The following is an 18,739-nucleotide window of genomic DNA, read 5'->3' on the forward strand; positions in this document are numbered from 1 at the left end:
AAAACACACACACAAAAAACCAAACCCAAACAAAACATGTCATTACAGTGGAACAGACTGGTTCCTGCATAGGGCTTGCTGAACCTGTATTACAGTTTGCTGCAGACTTCAAATTTTTCATGAGAACTCATGCTTTGTACACTGTGAGAATACAGAATGCTGCATATGGCACCAAAAAAAAAAAAAATAAAGGTTATGTAGCTTTTGTGTTTTCCAGGAATAAACAGAAAATGCCTTTACCTATATCCACAAACCTCATTTTCCTTCTACTGGCAAGATTTCTAAACCTCAGAAAAAAACCATAGTTCTTATTAATGCAATTTGCAACAAATGCCTCTAGCTTCACGTACATGTAATTTAAATTTTAACATGGAAAAAGTGACTGGGAAAATGGTAGAGAGCTAGTTCTTCCCATTTCTAGTTAGTGCTCCTTCAATGTTCAAATAAGGAAATTACACAGTTACACACTGAGAGAAAAAAAGAGTACAGATCCTTGTTTTTATGATCAGTGAGGAATGTAACCCTCATGAAAGTTTTACATGCTTCCTGTCACTTCAAACAGAGCAACCTGTGACCTGAAAAAAATAAGGGATCCCACAGCAGAAGCCACAATGTCAGCATCATCTGTGGTTAGTCTGACTAATCCTGCTGCCAACCAGGAAGACTTGGCAGAAGAAAAATTAACACCCATTCCAAGAAAAAATGCCTCCAAGTTACTTCAAATGACCAGTCATACATTCCTATCATTCCAATATATCTTTCTAAATACACACAAATCACCTCCTTGCTTTATCTAGTACTGCTACCTCTCATTCGATACTCAAACTTTGTTTTCAGTGCTGTTGCAATGAAGAAGCAATGGCTCACCAGGGCTGAATGGTGCAAATTCAAACCCTCTTACTCCATTGGCATTTTCAGTGTTTGCTCAAAGTTTTGCATGGTCTCTGTTCACAAAGAAATTTTATTGGAAAGGTTCAGCTTCAGCCTGTTAGGAGTCAGACTGCAATACCAATGCTTGGTTTAAAGACTGATGCTAGGTTATGGCTATCAAACCTTTGTTAAATCTGCACTTGCTTCAGGACGGCAGATTAAGCGCATCTGAACAACACATAAGAAGCAGATTGCTCTGAAGCCATCTATGAAATAAAGCACGTCAAGTAGGCCTGAACCACAGTTCTAACTTTTGAAACATTTTCAGATAAATATTTTCGAGAGCTCTGAAAACATATTTATGTCAAATTTAAAAACATATCCACAGGCCTACTGAGAATTTCTATTGGTTTCAAGTTCATCTATCTACTCATATAAATGGTGTTTGCTGCTTGAGAACTACAGTTTTACTTGATAAAAAATGATACATCTAAATCATCCCATTCCCGAATTCACACCTTAAATAAAAGACAATTGCTGGTAAACTGTTTCTCAGCCGTCTTTAATTTCTTATGAAAAATACTAAAACAATACAAAATTCTATCTTAAAGATGTACTAGCTTTCTCTAAATTCACAAGACAAAAAAATTACACAAAAGGAAAGGTTTAACTACTGAAGAAGTAAACTCCTTGGTCTTTGAAACTTTACATAAGGAAGGATGCCTGTGAAACACAAACTATAGAATCTTCTTTTCTTTCAGCGTGTACCATATTCAGACATACAAGGCATATTCAGAGGCAAAATCAGGCTTGAAATCTTTGTGTCTTTAACCAGTACAGGACATTTTAACTAGTATAGGGGGGGAAAAATGTCACTGCAGAATGGATTTCTTTTGTGTATGTCTTCATATAATTGATACGTTAATACACTCTCTCTCAAATGCACCTGTCATACGAATACTGAATTCTGTTTACATTAAGAGAAGAGTCTTCAGTGACAAGCACAAGAAGGGACTTGCCATTCCACAATCACAGTTCCAGTGAAGAACGCAATGAAAGCACAGGCACATACAGTCAGTGATTCTATCACCTCACTTCCCACTATTATAAGGAAAGACTTGATAGCTGTTTTTATACAACTAATTGTTTCTTAAAGAGGAAGTGGTAACCAGAAGGCCAGGTTGGACAACAGTTATTTTCCTGGCTTGTCCTAACCTCAAAGCACGTCAAAGCAGATTTTTACTCTTACCCAGTACCTAAAAGAAGCATAGTAGGCAGTGTCTTTCATAATTGAACCTAAGGTAATACTAGTTGTTCAGCACGTCTGAAAATCAGATTACTTAGTTTAACATACAAACTGGATTTAGGAACTGTTTTAGAATCTGTTAAGGAAAAATTCTTTGTCTGAATAAAATTTTTTGCCAAAAATATTAAAGGGTGGAATTGGCTGAAGTTACACTAAATCATAACCATTACATCACAATCATTACATTATAACCCATCAGTGTGACAAGGAAAAAAAAAAAAAAAAGGAGAGAGAAAATACGAAGTTGTTTCTTTGACTGGACGGTAAGAATATGATAACACTTCTAATTCCAAAGGAGATTACAATCTTTATAACTGATGAAAAAAAATCACTTAGTACTTCCTAAAACATCCTCTTACTGATTATTTCTAACTACATTACCTCATTTTCTTCTTCGTGCTCTAATATAGCCTGTAGGAAGGCTCTCCTTTCATGGCTTGAAGATTTCTGATCAAACATTCCAGCCTGAATGACTTTTTGATCTACGTTCAGCTTATACTTTGCAGCAGCAAGTATCTTCTCTTCCACACTGTTCACAGTGCATAGTCGCAGGACCCGAACTTCATTCTGCTGACCAATTCGGTGAGCTCTGTCTTGGGCTTGTAAGTCCTATTAAGCAGAGAACACAGAGAGTGTTTTATATTTTAAGTGTGCTACTGCAATTGTTCTCTGCTTAAAGGATATTATAATGCTGGGGTTTTTTGGGGGGGTATAAAAAAAAGAAGTACTCGAAAGACAGTCTACACCATAGTTCACATGGTTCATGGTTCCACATTGTCTTCTTTCTCAAAACTTCATCAAGATGCAGGCAGAGGGAGAATTGAAAGGAAAAAACAGTGACATGCTCTGTACAGTGTAAATGCAGTAAGCTAAAAACTTGGTGAAAGCATGTGCAATGACTGAAAAAGGCTGATGTACCTATTTTTAACCCTTGTATTCAAAGATCATGGCTTGTCAAACCAGAATGAACCCTAACTAAAATATTTCTTGAGTGCAGTAAAAGAAAGCAACAAAATTACTAGGAAAAACCCATAAACAAACTGATCTACTAAAGGTTGTAGATTATTCTTAAATATGTTAGCTTAAAGTTATTTAATCTGTTGAATCGGCTTTTAAATTAGAATACTTGTGTGTGAAAAAAGCTTAAATATGATCCTACTGACTTAAAGTTCATTTATACAAGAATGAGAATCAAAGTATTTTTCTTTGGTCAGGTAATTGCACTTAGAAATAATGGAAGTGGAAAGGACAGAGGTGAAGAATTTCTTTTGTTAAATCAAAATTTTATCTATTTTCTTTGAGAAAAAGCGAAATCCATTGATTCCTATAAATGATAAATTTCTAATGATGCATTTCTACTTCAGCATAGTCAAATAATGAAGGGTACCTAACCTCAAAATACTATCACAGTTTTGTGCCACCTAACAACCCAGAAATTTCTTAATGTAGAGGAAAAAAAAAGAAAACTGGCAATTAATTTGCCTATTTTGGTCCGGCACCTTGCTTTTGATACCACTGTTAGCTCTTTCCTTCCCACAATTCCCTCCTCAAGCACGACATGTGATGCAGCTGCTGCAATCTAAAGGTTTATTTGAAGTATGCATTAAGAGTGAAGATGATGCCACAAGAAGAATTTATGTAATAATTCTCAGAAGTACAGGAAAATGGTAAACCAAGGAAAAAGAAGTTTTCATTTCTGTTTAGTCTCACTTCCCTTAGTTTCACATGTGGCTATTGACTACGATGTGATTTGTATATATTTGCACAACAGTTGAAAACACACAAACTATATACTTTCAGAAGTATCTAATTTACTGTCGTGGTTTAAGCCCAGCTGGTAACACAAAGCCACACAGCTCTGCTCCCTCACTCCCCGCTTCTTCCTTCCCTGCTCCCAGAGTGTCAAGCAAGAGAACTGAAAGAATGTAAATCTCATGGGTTGAGGTAAGAACAGTCCAGTAACTAAGGTATAATACAATATAGTAAGGTATATACACAACTAAGTCCAATATAACACTACTACTACCACCAATAATAATAATAATGGTAAAGGAAATAACAAGGGGAGAGAATATAAATCTAAAAGGAGAAAAGCAAAAGAAAACAATAAACACAAGTGATGCACAATACAATTGCTCACCACCCGCCGACCGATACCTAGCCCAGCCCGAGCAGCAATGTGGGCCTTCCAGTAACTCCCCCCACTTTATATACTGGGCATGACGTGCTGTGGTATAGAATACCCCTTTGGCTAGTTTGGGTCAGGTGTCCTGTCTCTGCTCCCTCCCAGCTTGTTATGCCCCTCCTCAGTGGCAGAACATGAGACTGAAAAGGTCCTTGATCAGAGTAAGCATTACTTAGCAACAACTAAAAACATCTGTGCGTTTGCAGCACTGTTCTCTGACTAAAGCCAAACACAAAGCACTGTACCAGCTACTAAGAAGGAGAAAAACAACTGTTACAGCTGAACCCAGGACATTAATATAAGGGAAAAAAAAAAAAAGAAAAGACATTAAGTGACAAAGACTTCAGTTACCTCTTCTGGCTTCCTGAAATAAGACAGAGTGGTTTGATACCACCTTTTCCTGATGATGTGTATTCACTATTACCCACCCACACCAACGCACAGTGCAAGGTCAGTGTTTCAGGCCAAGACTGCTGCACTGATACGTCCTGTAACTTCCTGAGACAGACAGTACTCTACACAGCCCTTACTAAAATATTCCAACCTACCTAATGAAGACTCAACGGGGAGCTACTTATTAATGTCCTAAGGTTAAAGAATAAGTACAGTTACATAAATGAAGCAGGTTATAAGGTTCCTATATAATATACATACACAGACACAGAATTACTTCAGTGACTGAAACCAAAAAACTTTGTGATTTCATCAGTTTGCCTTGCTAATTCTTCCCAAAGCAGCACTTTATGACTTCCCTGGACTTATTCCTTTCCCCCTTACCCCCCCACCTCCACCTCCCTGGCTATATCCCAAATTTAAAGAAGCAATCCAAAAAGCATCATGAATTATTTGCACATTTCATGAAGATAAGTAAATAGAAGTAACCTGGTGAGGATTCCAGTCACTATCAAAGATTATGACAGTGTCAGCAGCCTGGAGATTTAAGCCTAGCCCTCCAGCCCTTGTACTTAGCAAGAAGATAAAGTACTGTGACCCAGGTTCATTGAATTTCTTCAAAAGAGCAGCTCGATCCTCCGATTTTGTTGTGCCTGAAAAGAAATAAAAAACCCCACAAACCTATCACAAAGATGTGAATTGACATAATAGAAATACAATGTCTGTTACTAAACGTAAACGTGGAAGAGAAATTTTAGCTCGCTTGCTCTTTGCTATCTTTACCACATTTTCTGTAATACAGAATAAACACTGGCCATGAGCGTTTTGGTCCATCGGCTATCACTTCTAAGACTTGTAAATACCTCTTTTAAGTACTTCCCTTGACATTCCGAAAGTGGACTTTAAAATGCTGGATAACATTGTTATACCTTGTTAGGACTCACATAAATTCCAATTCAATATACACAAACAGAAGAAAGCTCTGGCTTGATTAATGTCTTCTGGCCACAAAGCACCTAATTATTTTTAGAAGTTACCTTCGTAGAGATTTATCAAGATGTCTGTGCTGGCCTTCAGAGTGATAATTAATACAAAAGGATTGAGAACTCTTTAAAACTTCTTATCTTAGAATAGTTAGGGTTGGAAAGGACCTCGAGATCATCTAATTCTTGATTGTGATGATGCATAATGGCAGAGTGAGAGCAGGCAAGGAATTCAAACATGGTGAAAACATAGACAAAGGTCTAAGTAAAACCCAAGCTCTGTGCGCTCTGCTGACTGGATGAATTCCATGTGCTTTGACAACAGCCTGTATGCATCACCTTAGCCTGGTCCACTGTTTGCCTTTTATTTGTTATACTTCTACCTGTAGTAGAAAGCCAAAGAAATTCCGCTATTTTTATTCAGGTATGCACTGAAGATGAAGCTTTTCTATTACTGTAGTGGGTTGACCCCAGCTGGCTGACAGACTTTCACTCAATCCCCTTATTCATCCATATGGGGAGAGAAAATCAGACAGAAAAGCTCCTCGGCTGACATAAAGTCAGCTTTATAAAAGAAAAAGCTCTGCATGCAAGCAAAGCAAAAAGAGAAATTTATTTTCTACTTCCCATCAATAGGTAGCTATCCAGCCACTTCCTGGAAAGCAGGGCCTCAGCAACTGCAATGATTGCTTGGGAAGACAAATGCTGTAATGAGGAATGTCCCTGCATCTTCTTTCATTTCCCTTAGCTTTTATTGCTAAGCATGTCCTTAGGTCAGTCTGGGTCATCTGTCCCAACCAGGTCATTGCTCACCCCCAAGCTACTGGCCTTCTGGGCAGTGGAGTCCTTTGGAGGTAAAGACACTCTGCAACCACTGCTCAGCAACAGCCAAAATACTGGAGTTTTACCACCAGTGTGTTATCAATCTTGCCTAGCAAATGCAAAGCACAAATGCAAAGCACAGCACTGCATCAGCTGCTAGAAGGAAAATTATCTTCATCCCAGCCAGACCAGTACAATCACACAGCCAAACTGCTGACCCACAGAAACCCATTCTCTTAAAAAGCACATGACTTGGGTAGGAAACACCTTTATGTGAGAAGACAGCTGGACAGAATCTACATACACATGCCAGCACAGAATGATGATAATGTATCATCACAAAACTAATTTAATGAATTACCTGCAAAACCTTAATGAAATGAAGGAACTGTATTTATTATACTGTATATTTCTATAGACATTATACATGAAAAAGAATTAATTTTAAAACACATGATGTAAGGCAATTTAAAACATTTTAACTGTAATATAACTAATCTTTCTTGAATGGAAGCATTAAAACACCTATAGGCCAGAGGCGCAAGGAGGGTTTTGCTAACATAGTGCTATATTCTTCTGCCAGTTTTGACAAAAACATCCTATGGCATGGTGAGAGAGCTCATTTTTGTCTGAGTTTCATTACTCCATTTTACATTTGAGGATAACAGCATTTCAACTTTTGTTTACCTTTTCTTCCAAATGAAGCATGAAGCAAAGAGTCAACTTGAAATGTTGTAAAAAGAATATTCAAAGGGCCTTAAACTCTCATTTTAGTCATGTTGTTCTTCAGATTTCTATTAATCATTGTTTTTCTATTAAAAAGTTAAGTCTGATAAATGCTGCTGGCCCTATGTAATTACTATAATGTGTAAGATAAACACATTAAGTAAAAATAATCAATATTTAAGGTCAGTATGAGGCAGAGATCATCAACATGGAAGAAGGCCAAAAAAAAATTTCTTTCAAACAGGTTTAAGCCTCACATAGGATACGCTATTTTTAGTTATTCTCCCTTCAGTAATACTCCACTATGTTTCTAAATAGTCTTTTCATTCAAAGGTAATAAAACATATCTACACATAGAGTAATTGAGGCTACTGACCCTGCTATGAAATTCAGGAAAACTACAAGTACTTTACTTGTCACTGAAATTCAGTTATCCTGTGGAGAATAGCGGTTGAAGTTTAATCAGGTACAAATTAATTAATTCCGCTAGAATCTAGGCAAAACATTGGCATTATCATCTCTCATCATGAGAATACTTTCAGCAGCTTGCACAGTGACAACTGATTGGACCCTTGGATTTCTAAACCTTGTCTGAAAAAGAGATCAACCCCTGAACATCAAATCTCTACATAATCTGCATTCCAGGAACAGACCTGAGTGTCCATCAAAACAATCCCTCAAACAAATGGTTTGCAGGTTAAACAGATAAAAGCGTCAAAAAGCCCGAACTAATGAAGCCTGCTACCTCCTAACTGATTATTTATCTCTCTGTTGTGTTTTTTTTTTTTCATTCAGCTTACCATCAAGACGTAGGTAAAGGAAATTTCGAAAGGCAAAGTAGTCTTCCATAATGGTCATGAGTGATGTCATTTGACAGAAAAGGAGCACACGATGGTTAGTAGCTCGTAATTTTGGTAGAATACGATCGAGCAGCTCAAACTTCCCTGAGGCGCGATAAAGTTCGGCTCTGTTGAAGAGAAAAAGCACAGTAAATGCCAGAATAAAATGTCATTTCAAAAAGTTTTTAATCATTATTATGTCAGAGTATAACAGAGACTTTAATTTACTTTAAATAAAAATTACTAATAGCACTTTTCTCTCTGTAAAAATGTTTACATTGATTAAAATGAAAAAATAAACACCCATGTGAACTCCCATTCTGAAAGGACTTTTCTTCAATTACAGAAAATGTGTGGACTTTCAACCACACAGAATACCTTCCATTATGAAACCCAATTCTGTTTCATTATTTATAAAAAAACCCCATTATTTCTCAGCTAGGTAAGCATTTTATCAGTTAAGACATTCACCTGCTAGTTTTGCTTTCAACTGGCATTTACTGCAGCTATAAGCTGTATTCATCAGGCACATGTTTGAAACAATTCCTTTTCCACTCAGTGACTACACACAAGAGAGTGAAATACTTCAAACAGAACTAATATACAGAAACAATGGGAGGAGTTTGACAAACGATATACTCTTTAGCCATGTAACTTTGGTAGTCCTGAACAGTGTTTAGTTGCTTTGATTAGCTGCTCTTGTCTTCTACACTATGAACTGCGAAACAGACACTTAGCACTGAAATTCAAGCTGTAACTGAGAAAATGAGTAAAACAGGATGTCTAAATCAGCACCACAGCGATACACCTTACAAAAATAGATTTCACATAACTTTTTTCTAACCTTGGGTCTGTGCTCTCAAATATACGTCTACAAGATACATGGCCTTCTGATATGCACACATATGTAATCAGCTAAACTATTACGGAGACAACTACTCTGGTATACTACAAAAGGAGACAAATAATCTGTTATCCTATTTCAGAAAACAAAACAAAACAAGCTATTAAGACCTGAACAGGAAGAGGGCAGGTGGTAGATGCACACCTTTCTTGTGTGTAGGGATAATGGCTGATACACCTGAAGGCTGTGCTGCCATTCAGCAGGACCCTGATAGGCTGGAGAATTGGGTGGAGAGAAATCTAATGAGGTTCAACAAGGGCAAGCATAGGGCACTGCACCTGGGGAAAAAGAACCCCAAGTACCAGTACAGGTTGGTGGATGACGTTCTGGAGTGCAGTTCAGCTGAGAAAGACCTGGGTGTATTAGTGGATGACAAGCTGACTATGAGCTGGCAGTGCGTCCTTACGGCCAGGATGGCAAACAGCATCCTGTGGTGCATCAGCACGAGTGTGGCCAGCAGGTCAAGGGAGGTGATCTTCTGCTTCTACTCGACCCTGGTGAGGCCACATCTGGAGTCCTGTGTCCAGTTCTGGGCTACTCAGCACAAGACAAGACAAGGAGGTACTGGAGAAGGTCCAGTGGAAGCTACAAAGACGATGAAGGGTCCAGAGCATCTCTCTTAGAGGAGAGATTGTGGGAGCTGTGCCTGCTCAGTCTAGAGAAGACTGAGAGGGAATCTGATTAATGCATGTAAGTATCTCAAAGGTGGGTGCCAGGAGGACGGTGCCAGACTCCTTTCAGTGGTGCCCAGTGACAGGACAAGGAGCAATGGCCATAAGCTGAAACACAAGAAATTTCACCTCAACATGAGGAAGAACTTCTTTATGCCCAGGGTAGCAACATAAGAACAAGCTGCCTGAGGAAGCTGTGGAGTCTCCCTTTCTGGAGATACTCAAAACCCACCAGGATGCATTTCCATGTAACCTGCTCTAGGTGGCTCTGCCTTAGACTAGATGATCTCCAGAGGTCCCATCTAGCCCTGACAATTCTGTGATTCCTAGGCAGGTGCATACAAAAATGCCAAGAAAAAATTTACATCTGATTCATTTCAAATAATGGGAGAAATGTTACTTTAATTCAGAATGAAGATGGTAAAGAGGGAAAAGCAGAAGACAAAAGTCACAAGAGAAGAAAATTCCAACTGCTATCTCTGAAGAGTCATTTCAATGAATTTCAGATGTTATCTAAGCTATTTCAAAATAGGGATATGGGATACACGAGTTTACAATTTTCTCTTCATGTCTTCCTGAAAGAGACGGAGGGTCATAAAAAGCTCATGTAACATTGCTAGTATTGTTATCTTTTGCTTTAGATATGTGCCTCTTCCTTTCTATAAACTGCTTGAGTCTGTTAGCATGTACCTTCCAGAAAAAGAATGTGATACATTAGTTCCAATACAACAACATGAACAGGAAGAAAAAATTAAGGAATTACCCATTGATGACACCATTTGAGTAGCCTAAATGTTCAGCAAAGGACTCCTGCAGAGTTATAAGCAATAAACAGATTATTACAAACTACACAGAACACAAAATTATACATTCTTACATGAGCTGAATTAAATATGTGAGTGTTAGCGTTTGAGTTTCTTTATGGTCATACTCTTTGAATCCACCTTGCAGCAAGTGTTCCGCTTTATGTCTTCTTTAGCTGCTATTACTTGAAATTTATGGTCTGCAGAAGCAACTCCTGCCAACGTACATTTTACCAGATTACAAATACAGCAGAACCTAAGTAATTTATACTAATTACTGGAAGAGTCATTTATAAATTACTCAATTTAATTAATTAGCATACAAGAAAGCAAAGAATGAAAACTACAGTAATACATCACAGTAAGTACTTAATTATTCATTCATAAATGTATCTGTATTACAAATATTTATGACACTTTCTATCTTTCCAGATATATTATTATATTTATGTATTTTGGGTCCTAATGAGAGATGCTACGTAGATAAGCTGAGAAAACAAGGTGGATAGATAGGACAATTCTGGTTGATATTGGGAAAGATTAGCAGCTTGCTAGTTACAAGTATCTTAGACATAGTACTTTGAACTAGTGTCTCTAGATTGCAAATTACGTCTAGGTAGAGACTAAGTTGCTCCGGAATATCTTAAATTAATAAAACAGAAAAAAACAACCTAAACAACAAACAAACAAAAAACACCAGAAAACAAAAGCAAACAAACAAAACCACAATTAAAAAAACCCACCAAACCACCACTTAATTTTCTTAAGACACTGCCTCCACAACAGTGGACTTCACTAGACTTCACTTCAAACTAGACTTCAGATTATCAATAAAAAGCTGGTGGTTCGTCCATTTATTTCTGAAAATGGATCATACTGATCGTGGTTTTCAAATGAGTTCTTTTCAGCAGAAATAAGGTGGACAGAGATGTCTTTTCCCATACACATAAGCTTCAACAGCAGTTTTCTATTATGTTAGCCATCTGAATAAAAACAAGCGTCAAAATCAAACCTGTCAGCCTTACCTCAATATGTTGAAACATGTATGGGTGATTGCATATCTTCCTCAATTGCATGATAGTGTTCATAAGAGTTTTTGCCCCACCTTTTCCCTAGGGGTACAAACAGTACAAATTAAATGACGCATCTAATTTCTTAGCTTATTAATGAAGCTTTTGAAAGATATTGTTAAATGCAGGCATAAAAATACTTTCACCCCAAACCTGACCACCACATCACCAATGAAATAAACCAAAACCAAAACACAAAAGAAACCCCAACAACAAAAAACCAGAAGCTACTATTCAGTTGTCTTGCTGTATAAATTATCTATCGTAAGTATGCTCTGTAAGACAAAAGGAAGACCTGGAAGTAATCCATGAAGTGCATTATGTATCTACCTACAGTTTTCACAATCGGAAGCAGAGCATCTGCTGTTCTGCATATTGCTTTATTGATACTGTTCATTATGAAACCTTGAAAATTCTGTAAGGTCTGAACTCTCTAACAGAAATCTGTTCTAGCCAGATGATTTTCAATCTATAGCATCTCTTTCTGTTTGTTAACTGGGTTTCTCTTCCTAGGCCAAGCAAAACACAGGGCCACAGGCAGCTAAAAAGCTAGAGATAACCAAATCTTGTGAGTCATATTAATATTTAACAAAATATATTCTCAAAATCTACCCTGCAGATGATCTTTTTCAGAACCAGGACAGACTTCAAGCAATAGTCAATGGTGCTAGCCTAAACTGTATGGTTAAAAACTAATTGCAAAAGGTGGATAAAGGTTTGAGAACACCCCAGCATATTAACATTGCCAAGCAGTTGCTGCTGTCAGATACTACTTTGCTTTGCTGTAATTTTATGAAAATGTAATCAAAGTGGCTGCAATATTCCAAGCTTACTGTATGACTAATTCAGATTTATTTCAAAAATGTCAGCCAAAGGAATTTAGCCATTTCCAACAATAAAACTAGAGAAAAGTACACTATTTGATCATATCATGTAATAGTAATACTCTACTCTTTCCTAGAGTACAGTGAAATAAATTCCATCTAGAGCACAGATTTTATGCTTGAAGGGGGTACTCCACACATTTAAAATTTGGGTTTGTTCTTCCCAAAATCCTCTCAAATTTGCTCCTAAATGCAGTTCATATTTTTTCTAAGAGTAATTTCCTACAAATTTCCAGCTTGATAAACTCTCTGTAGTCTTAGCTGGTTCCAGGCAAGAACTGCAGAAAGACAGGATTTTTTCCTAACACAGTTGTTTGATCACTGAAGCCAATCATTCCCAACAAGCCACCGTCCTCTGCTGACAACAGGTAGCATGGATAAAAAAGCTGACAAACCAGTTGAACAGAAAAAATAAAAATAAAAATCAAGAGAGGGTAGCAAGAAAGTAAAAATTTTAAGACTCTTGGCAAGAAGAGAAGGCCAGGCAGGTGTTCAGAAGACAGCAAACAAATTTATGTTGTTTATGAAACAATAAAACAGTTTATGCTCTTCGACCAGTTCAAAAGTTCTGATCTCGTGAATGAGAGGAAAAGGATCAGGAAGGGAAGGAAGTCTGCCTAAGATATAAAATTAAATTTTTAGGACAAAAGTAAAGACATCAAACCACAAAATGACATTAAAATAAAACTGAAGAATGTAAATTAATGTTTACGAAGTATTCAAACTATTAAGGTGAGTACCAACATCCAGTGATAAGAACGAGCTTTGTCTAGAGTTTGAATAAGCACCAGCAAGGAAAACAATCTGACTGCACGAAATGAGGGTAAAGTAAGATTCTGAACAAAAATATCACCCATTGTACCAATGCAACCTGCAAAAGGATGGCGGAAAGACAGGATGTGATTGCACTGCGTCAGTAATATACACATAACACAGTGCAGATACACTGTTAAACACCAGCTGTTCTGCAGCACCTCTTCAAAGTATTTCACATTTATTATAATGTGAAAAGTGTATACACAAGTAAGGTGATGAATGGCAACTTTTTTACTCTGTATTAACTGGATCAAGTCCCATGATTGCAAAATCAGTATTTACTAATATATACTCTAAATCTGACTATACAACTTTGAATCCTACTGTTCTCTCAAAAGAACTATGCCACTAACAGATCTTGCAAGTATGAATACAAGCTGGCTAAAACAAAGCTTATACTTATCTAATTGCTCTGAAAGACAAGATTAATGATTTTCTGTAGCCACCACTGCCACAATCATAATTATTCAGGTACCACATTGGATTAAACTCAGCCAAGGGAAATGCTGGCTCTTTTCAAACACTGCCTGTTTGCAGAAAGGGACTGTAATTATAGCAAATACAAGCAGGATCTTTTCCTTGTGAATAGACAGCATGAGCTGTAGTCTTGTAAAACAAAAGCCTGACAGATGTCTAATGATGTCTGATAGATATCACTTTTCCCATGACAGATACCGGCAGAAAGAGCCTACAGTTTCATAAAACAGAAATCGTACTGCTAGCATATTTAATAATACATTGTTTCCTACTTGTTTAGTCTTTCTTTCATACCTTCTTGTCTTTTTCAGAACCATCTGTGAGAAGGATTCCCTTGGCCTGCATGTGACGGTACAGGATCTTCTGAAGTGCTGACATATCACATTTGATCACATATTCCACCTAGTATAAAAAATACCAAGAAACCAACCATAAACACACTGACATAATAATGTTACGAGGATCTAATTAAAAGTTGTTATCCTAAAACACAAAACAAAACCCTGCTACTTTTTATGTGTACCCTACTACCGTATATGGTTTCACTGAGCAACAATCCAACTACAAGCACAGCAATGAATATCTCAAAAGATTACTTGTGAGAGTCACAACTACGAGACAGCTGTATCCTAAGAATGTAAGTGCAGAATCACTATGTTTTTCCTCATTCTGTAATTTTAACAATTTAAACCCATAATAAAAAACAATTTTATATATAACACACAATGAAAATATTTGTGTTTAATAACCTGTGGACTTTATTATAGCTCTAAAGCATTATAAAAATATCATCATTGTATACCTAACAAATACGCAGCCTTCATAGTGCCTACTTAGCATTATGCTTATCTAGACTGGATTAGAAATACACCATTTTCTCAACATCAACTAAAAATACACTGAATTAATCAAGTACTATATGATGCCCACATTCAGCTGGACTTCTTGTTCAGCTTTGTAAAACTTTATTTAGTAAAACATTTTTTGACTGCGCACTATCTTTAAATTCAGTAATACAAAGACTTCACACCCCAGTTTAATCCATTTTTTGTTATTACCCCATTTACAGATTAAAGTCACTATTTTTAGTAAGTTATGTAAAATAAAGCCAGTCACATAATAAAGCTGAAGTAATGGCTAGAAGAATTTCTAGTAGTGACTGAAAGAAAAAAGATGTAAGCTTCCTAATGTTTAATACATAAATGGAATAAAAATTATCTTTTTTTTATTATTATTATTCTCAGAAAGACAGGAGGATAAACTCCTCAAAGAAAAATGAGTATTTCTTCAATGGCTTCTTTACCAAGATTTGTAAGATCACATGAAACTTATTAGCAGGCTTTGGTCAAGAAGTTCAGTCCCCACAGTTGAACTAATTCCTTTTTTCGTTAAGATGGTGAAAACAAAAACAAACACGGTCCTCTGAGTACCAGTGTGGATGTAACTTCTACATCTCCCTCCTCCAACATCTACTAATGGATTTATGAAATACAGTGGCTCTAACTGTCAGAAATTTAAATAGAAGTAAGTATTTCAGTAATATTTTTAAATTTAAGTATGCTTCATTCTTGAACAAATGCTTCTAAGGATACTGAAAATCTGACATCTGAAGGAACAGTCACAACAGTAACAGTGTTCACAACATTATAAAGATGTAAAAGAAACTTTTAAAGGGCCTTTCCTTTGAGTACTGTCACTAAGCATCTATACAGAGTTCTTCATTCATTCAGCCTGTGTTAGTCAGTTCACAGTACAATTCAAAACAATTTCACCTAGGTGGAATTTAACCAGGGTTTTAGCCCAGTTGACCTAAGCAGCAAATTTTCCCCAGCACATCTTCACATTTACTTTTTTATTTAGTTGTTATTATTACTCTGGTAAAGGCAAATGGGAAAAGCAATGCGTGATCACAGAGAAGGACAGGGTGAGACAAAATCAGTTGCCCAGAGACAAAAACAATGACCTTTCAAATCAGAAGAGAATTTTATGTTCTGAATTAAAAAGCCACTGGTTCAAAAAATAATTGTGCAATTTCAATTAATGTAGGACCAAATTCTGCATGCTTTATAAAGCCCAGGAGTCCTTTACGAACTTCAGTGAACTGGCTAAGGTAGCAAAGGTTCCACCTGGTACAGGGAGGATGGGATAGGACAGACTCTAATCCTCTGTGTATGGCTGACTGACTTACAACTCACAAACACATATTATGGAAATAAGTTGCATGTCTCATACGGATGATTACAAACAGAATCAAAGTTGCAAGAGTGGTGAGGAATTCTGAGAATGCCAAAATTTCAGGTATTCAGGCCTCCCCAGCAGCCAACTTTTCACAAACCACGGCAGTAACAGATGCTAAAGAAACTGTCATCTGTAAAATAGATCTGAAAACCAAACATTAAATAATGCTTAAAAAAAGTATTAAACCCCTTCCACAACTCCTCTCATTGCAAACCTTTTCTGGCAGTTGAGATTCAACTTCTTTCTTCAACCTTCTCAGCAAGAAGGGTCGGAGCACTTTGTGGAGACGACGGATGATCAGAATAGTTTCTTCCTCATTTAAGTCCACCTACAGAAGTTTATAAAAGTCACTACAAGGCAACTCAGTGTTATCAGGAAATGTCTTCTCTCATATGAAAGGTTCAATATGGGCCATAGTTACTTGCATGTTACAAACAAACAGATTGTAAGTCAAAAAGGACACCGACATTAAAATTTTCTGGCATTATAATAAAGGTAGCTCTTAGTTACGTTAATTCCCTAAGTACCAGGGAGAGTTCAAACACTAATCCTTCTGTATAAGCTCCTTTCTGTTTTCATCAAAGTGTTTTGTTTCTGATGTTTAAGAAAAAAAAAACCCTGCCACAGTACCCTTTCTCCAGTCATAGCAAATGGAGCGTTGAACCACTGTTCAAAGGTGCTACAGCTCTTGAAAATGGTTGGAAGGAGGAAATTGAGAAGGGCCCAAAGTTCAGGCAATTTGTTCTGCAATGGAGTCCCAGTCAGCAGTATTCTCCTTGGGGCCACATAGTGAGTATTCAAGACCTGAGTCAGTTTGCAGTGATGGTTCTTCATTCGATGGCCTTCATCTACTATCATGTATTTCCATCGAATCTGCAAGAAAAAGAAGAAAATTTGCAAAGTCAGAGCAGGTCAGACTTCTTCAAATTCCTCTCACCACGTACAGAACAGAAATATTTCAAGTCTGAGACATTAGTCATTCTCATTTCTGAGAAAAGCCAAATCAAGCATTAGAGAAGTACCTTGAAGAAGCCTTGCAAGCTGCAAAAACAGAATAAACACTAGACATACTGAATCTGATGCTGAATTCCAACTTGAATTGCAACAGAAAAGAGCAGATTCCTCCTGCTTCTGGGAAAGAGATTAGAGTGACTGTCTCTTCAAGGCCAGAATATGGTTTACAGAGGAAGAAAGCAACCACATAAACTCCAAATAAACATGCCTGTAACAAGAACCTCACAGGATAAAAAAGCATTTCAAAGTAACTCCTTACAAAACAGCCCTGAACTTTGCTTTGTATTCAGCTAGTATTTTGTTCTTACTCAAGGACAAAGAACCATAATTACAATTGCCTCATCTCAGTTACTAGATCTTCAAATAACATTTCTACTTCTTAATGTGAAAACTTAAATGCAATCACAGGAGATGTTGAGAGTGTTTCAAGCTCTCCGCTGGTACTACAACATGGGCAGTCAACGTGCCATACTGACCATATGACTAGGAAAGTCTCAGTTTGTACTTTCATAAGTGCTAACTAACTGCATTTCTCAGGACAGGCTGAATGGCACAGTGCTTGTCCTTGCTGTCTCTTAACAAAGGCAAGCAAAAACTAGAGGGGAAGACAAACTGTACAGTCTCAAACTGTTCTCAAGTGTTCAGAATTCTGCTAAGAAAATACATTGCCTTTGTATCAGACAAAAAAAAAAAAAAGAGTGGTCTAAATATGCAGTATGTAAATAGAATGAAATAAAGTGAAAATTAAAAACAAAGGGACAGTAGGGCCATATGGTTTCTCCATACAGTAAAATACCTTCTTCGTCTGTTTTGTGTAGTACATGAAATAGGCTTAGAGTAAAGTAACTTTCTAATGAATTCACTACATTTGAGGCACACCTATTGACGTTTAGTGAGCCTTTAAGAACTGGGCCATGTGTAGTAAAGAGTCCGGATACTGAATTCATGATACAAGTAACTATTTAATCATTTGGGTAAAGTGACCATATAGCTGGAAAGGCTCTAAGAAGACTGAGTTTCAGGTTGGAAACACTGGAAAAATATTAGAACACACGGCTGCAGATTAGGTTAAATGCCATTAAGCAGAAGGGAGAAAAGTAATGTTTTTCTAAGGACACGCAGGTATACAGTACTGACAGAAGTGCACAATGGAATTTGTCTCCCAGCCACATTCAAGAAAATCCTGGTATTTATAAGGAGAAAAGCTGTGACTGAGAAGTCAATTAATAAACAGAGAAATAGAAAAGTAAATGAAAGATTTAACTTTCATTGAAAGGCAGAACAACAATTCAGGATTTCCCTGTAAAACAAAAAAGTGTTTTGTATTATGCACCATCTAAAGGTGTCTTGAAGGTCTTGCTGTTAAGAGATGGCAATCATTACCTTAGCAAGGATATGTTTGTCCTTTATTATGTACTCATAAGTAGTTAAAAGAACATTAAATTTTCCACTTCGAAGCTGAGGAACAAGTGAGCGGCGCATTGCAGGTGTGCCCTAAAAGAGAGAGAAGTGAGTAGTTACTCTTTTTTGAGCGATTTTTATGAATTAGCAGACACAGAACAATCACATGAACCAGTAATCCTACAGTACTAAAACCAGTATATCAATTCATTCTAGGCTTCTTCAGGGCACCTTCCATAAATGTTTCCTAGACTGTAAAGCTCTGCTCATGGGGCACTAGAGACATGTAGCTAGCAATCTAGTCTCCTTACAAACTGCTTGGCCATACCACTAACTA

General features: G+C 37.0%; 1 protein-coding gene across 4 annotated transcripts in view; it reads right to left on the reverse strand.

Annotated features, from left to right (window-relative positions):
• SMARCA2 (SWI/SNF related, matrix associated, actin dependent regulator of chromatin, subfamily a, member 2) overlaps window positions 1-18,739 on the reverse strand; it is a 115,394-nt gene that overhangs the window by 37,629 nt on the left and 59,026 nt on the right. For all 4 annotated transcript variants that reach the window (XM_065663726.1, XM_065663728.1, XM_065663727.1 and 1 more), the window contains 9 exons: window positions 18,385-18,495; window positions 16,618-16,860; window positions 16,202-16,315; window positions 14,044-14,151; window positions 11,528-11,614; window positions 10,463-10,509; window positions 8,086-8,252; window positions 5,244-5,407; window positions 2,558-2,785 (listed from right to left, as the gene is read on the reverse strand). In XM_065663726.1, the coding sequence (XP_065519798.1) occupies window positions 2,558-2,785; window positions 5,244-5,407; window positions 8,086-8,252; window positions 10,463-10,509; window positions 11,528-11,614; window positions 14,044-14,151; window positions 16,202-16,315; window positions 16,618-16,860; window positions 18,385-18,495 (1,269 nt within the window). The remainder of the gene's footprint in view (window positions 1-2,557; window positions 2,786-5,243; window positions 5,408-8,085; window positions 8,253-10,462; window positions 10,510-11,527; window positions 11,615-14,043; window positions 14,152-16,201; window positions 16,316-16,617; window positions 16,861-18,384; window positions 18,496-18,739) is intronic.

Source organism: Lathamus discolor, chromosome Z (genome assembly GCF_037157495.1).
Source record: "Lathamus discolor isolate bLatDis1 chromosome Z, bLatDis1.hap1, whole genome shotgun sequence".
In the NCBI taxonomy this organism is placed as follows: domain Eukaryota; kingdom Metazoa; phylum Chordata; class Aves; order Psittaciformes; family Psittacidae; genus Lathamus; species Lathamus discolor.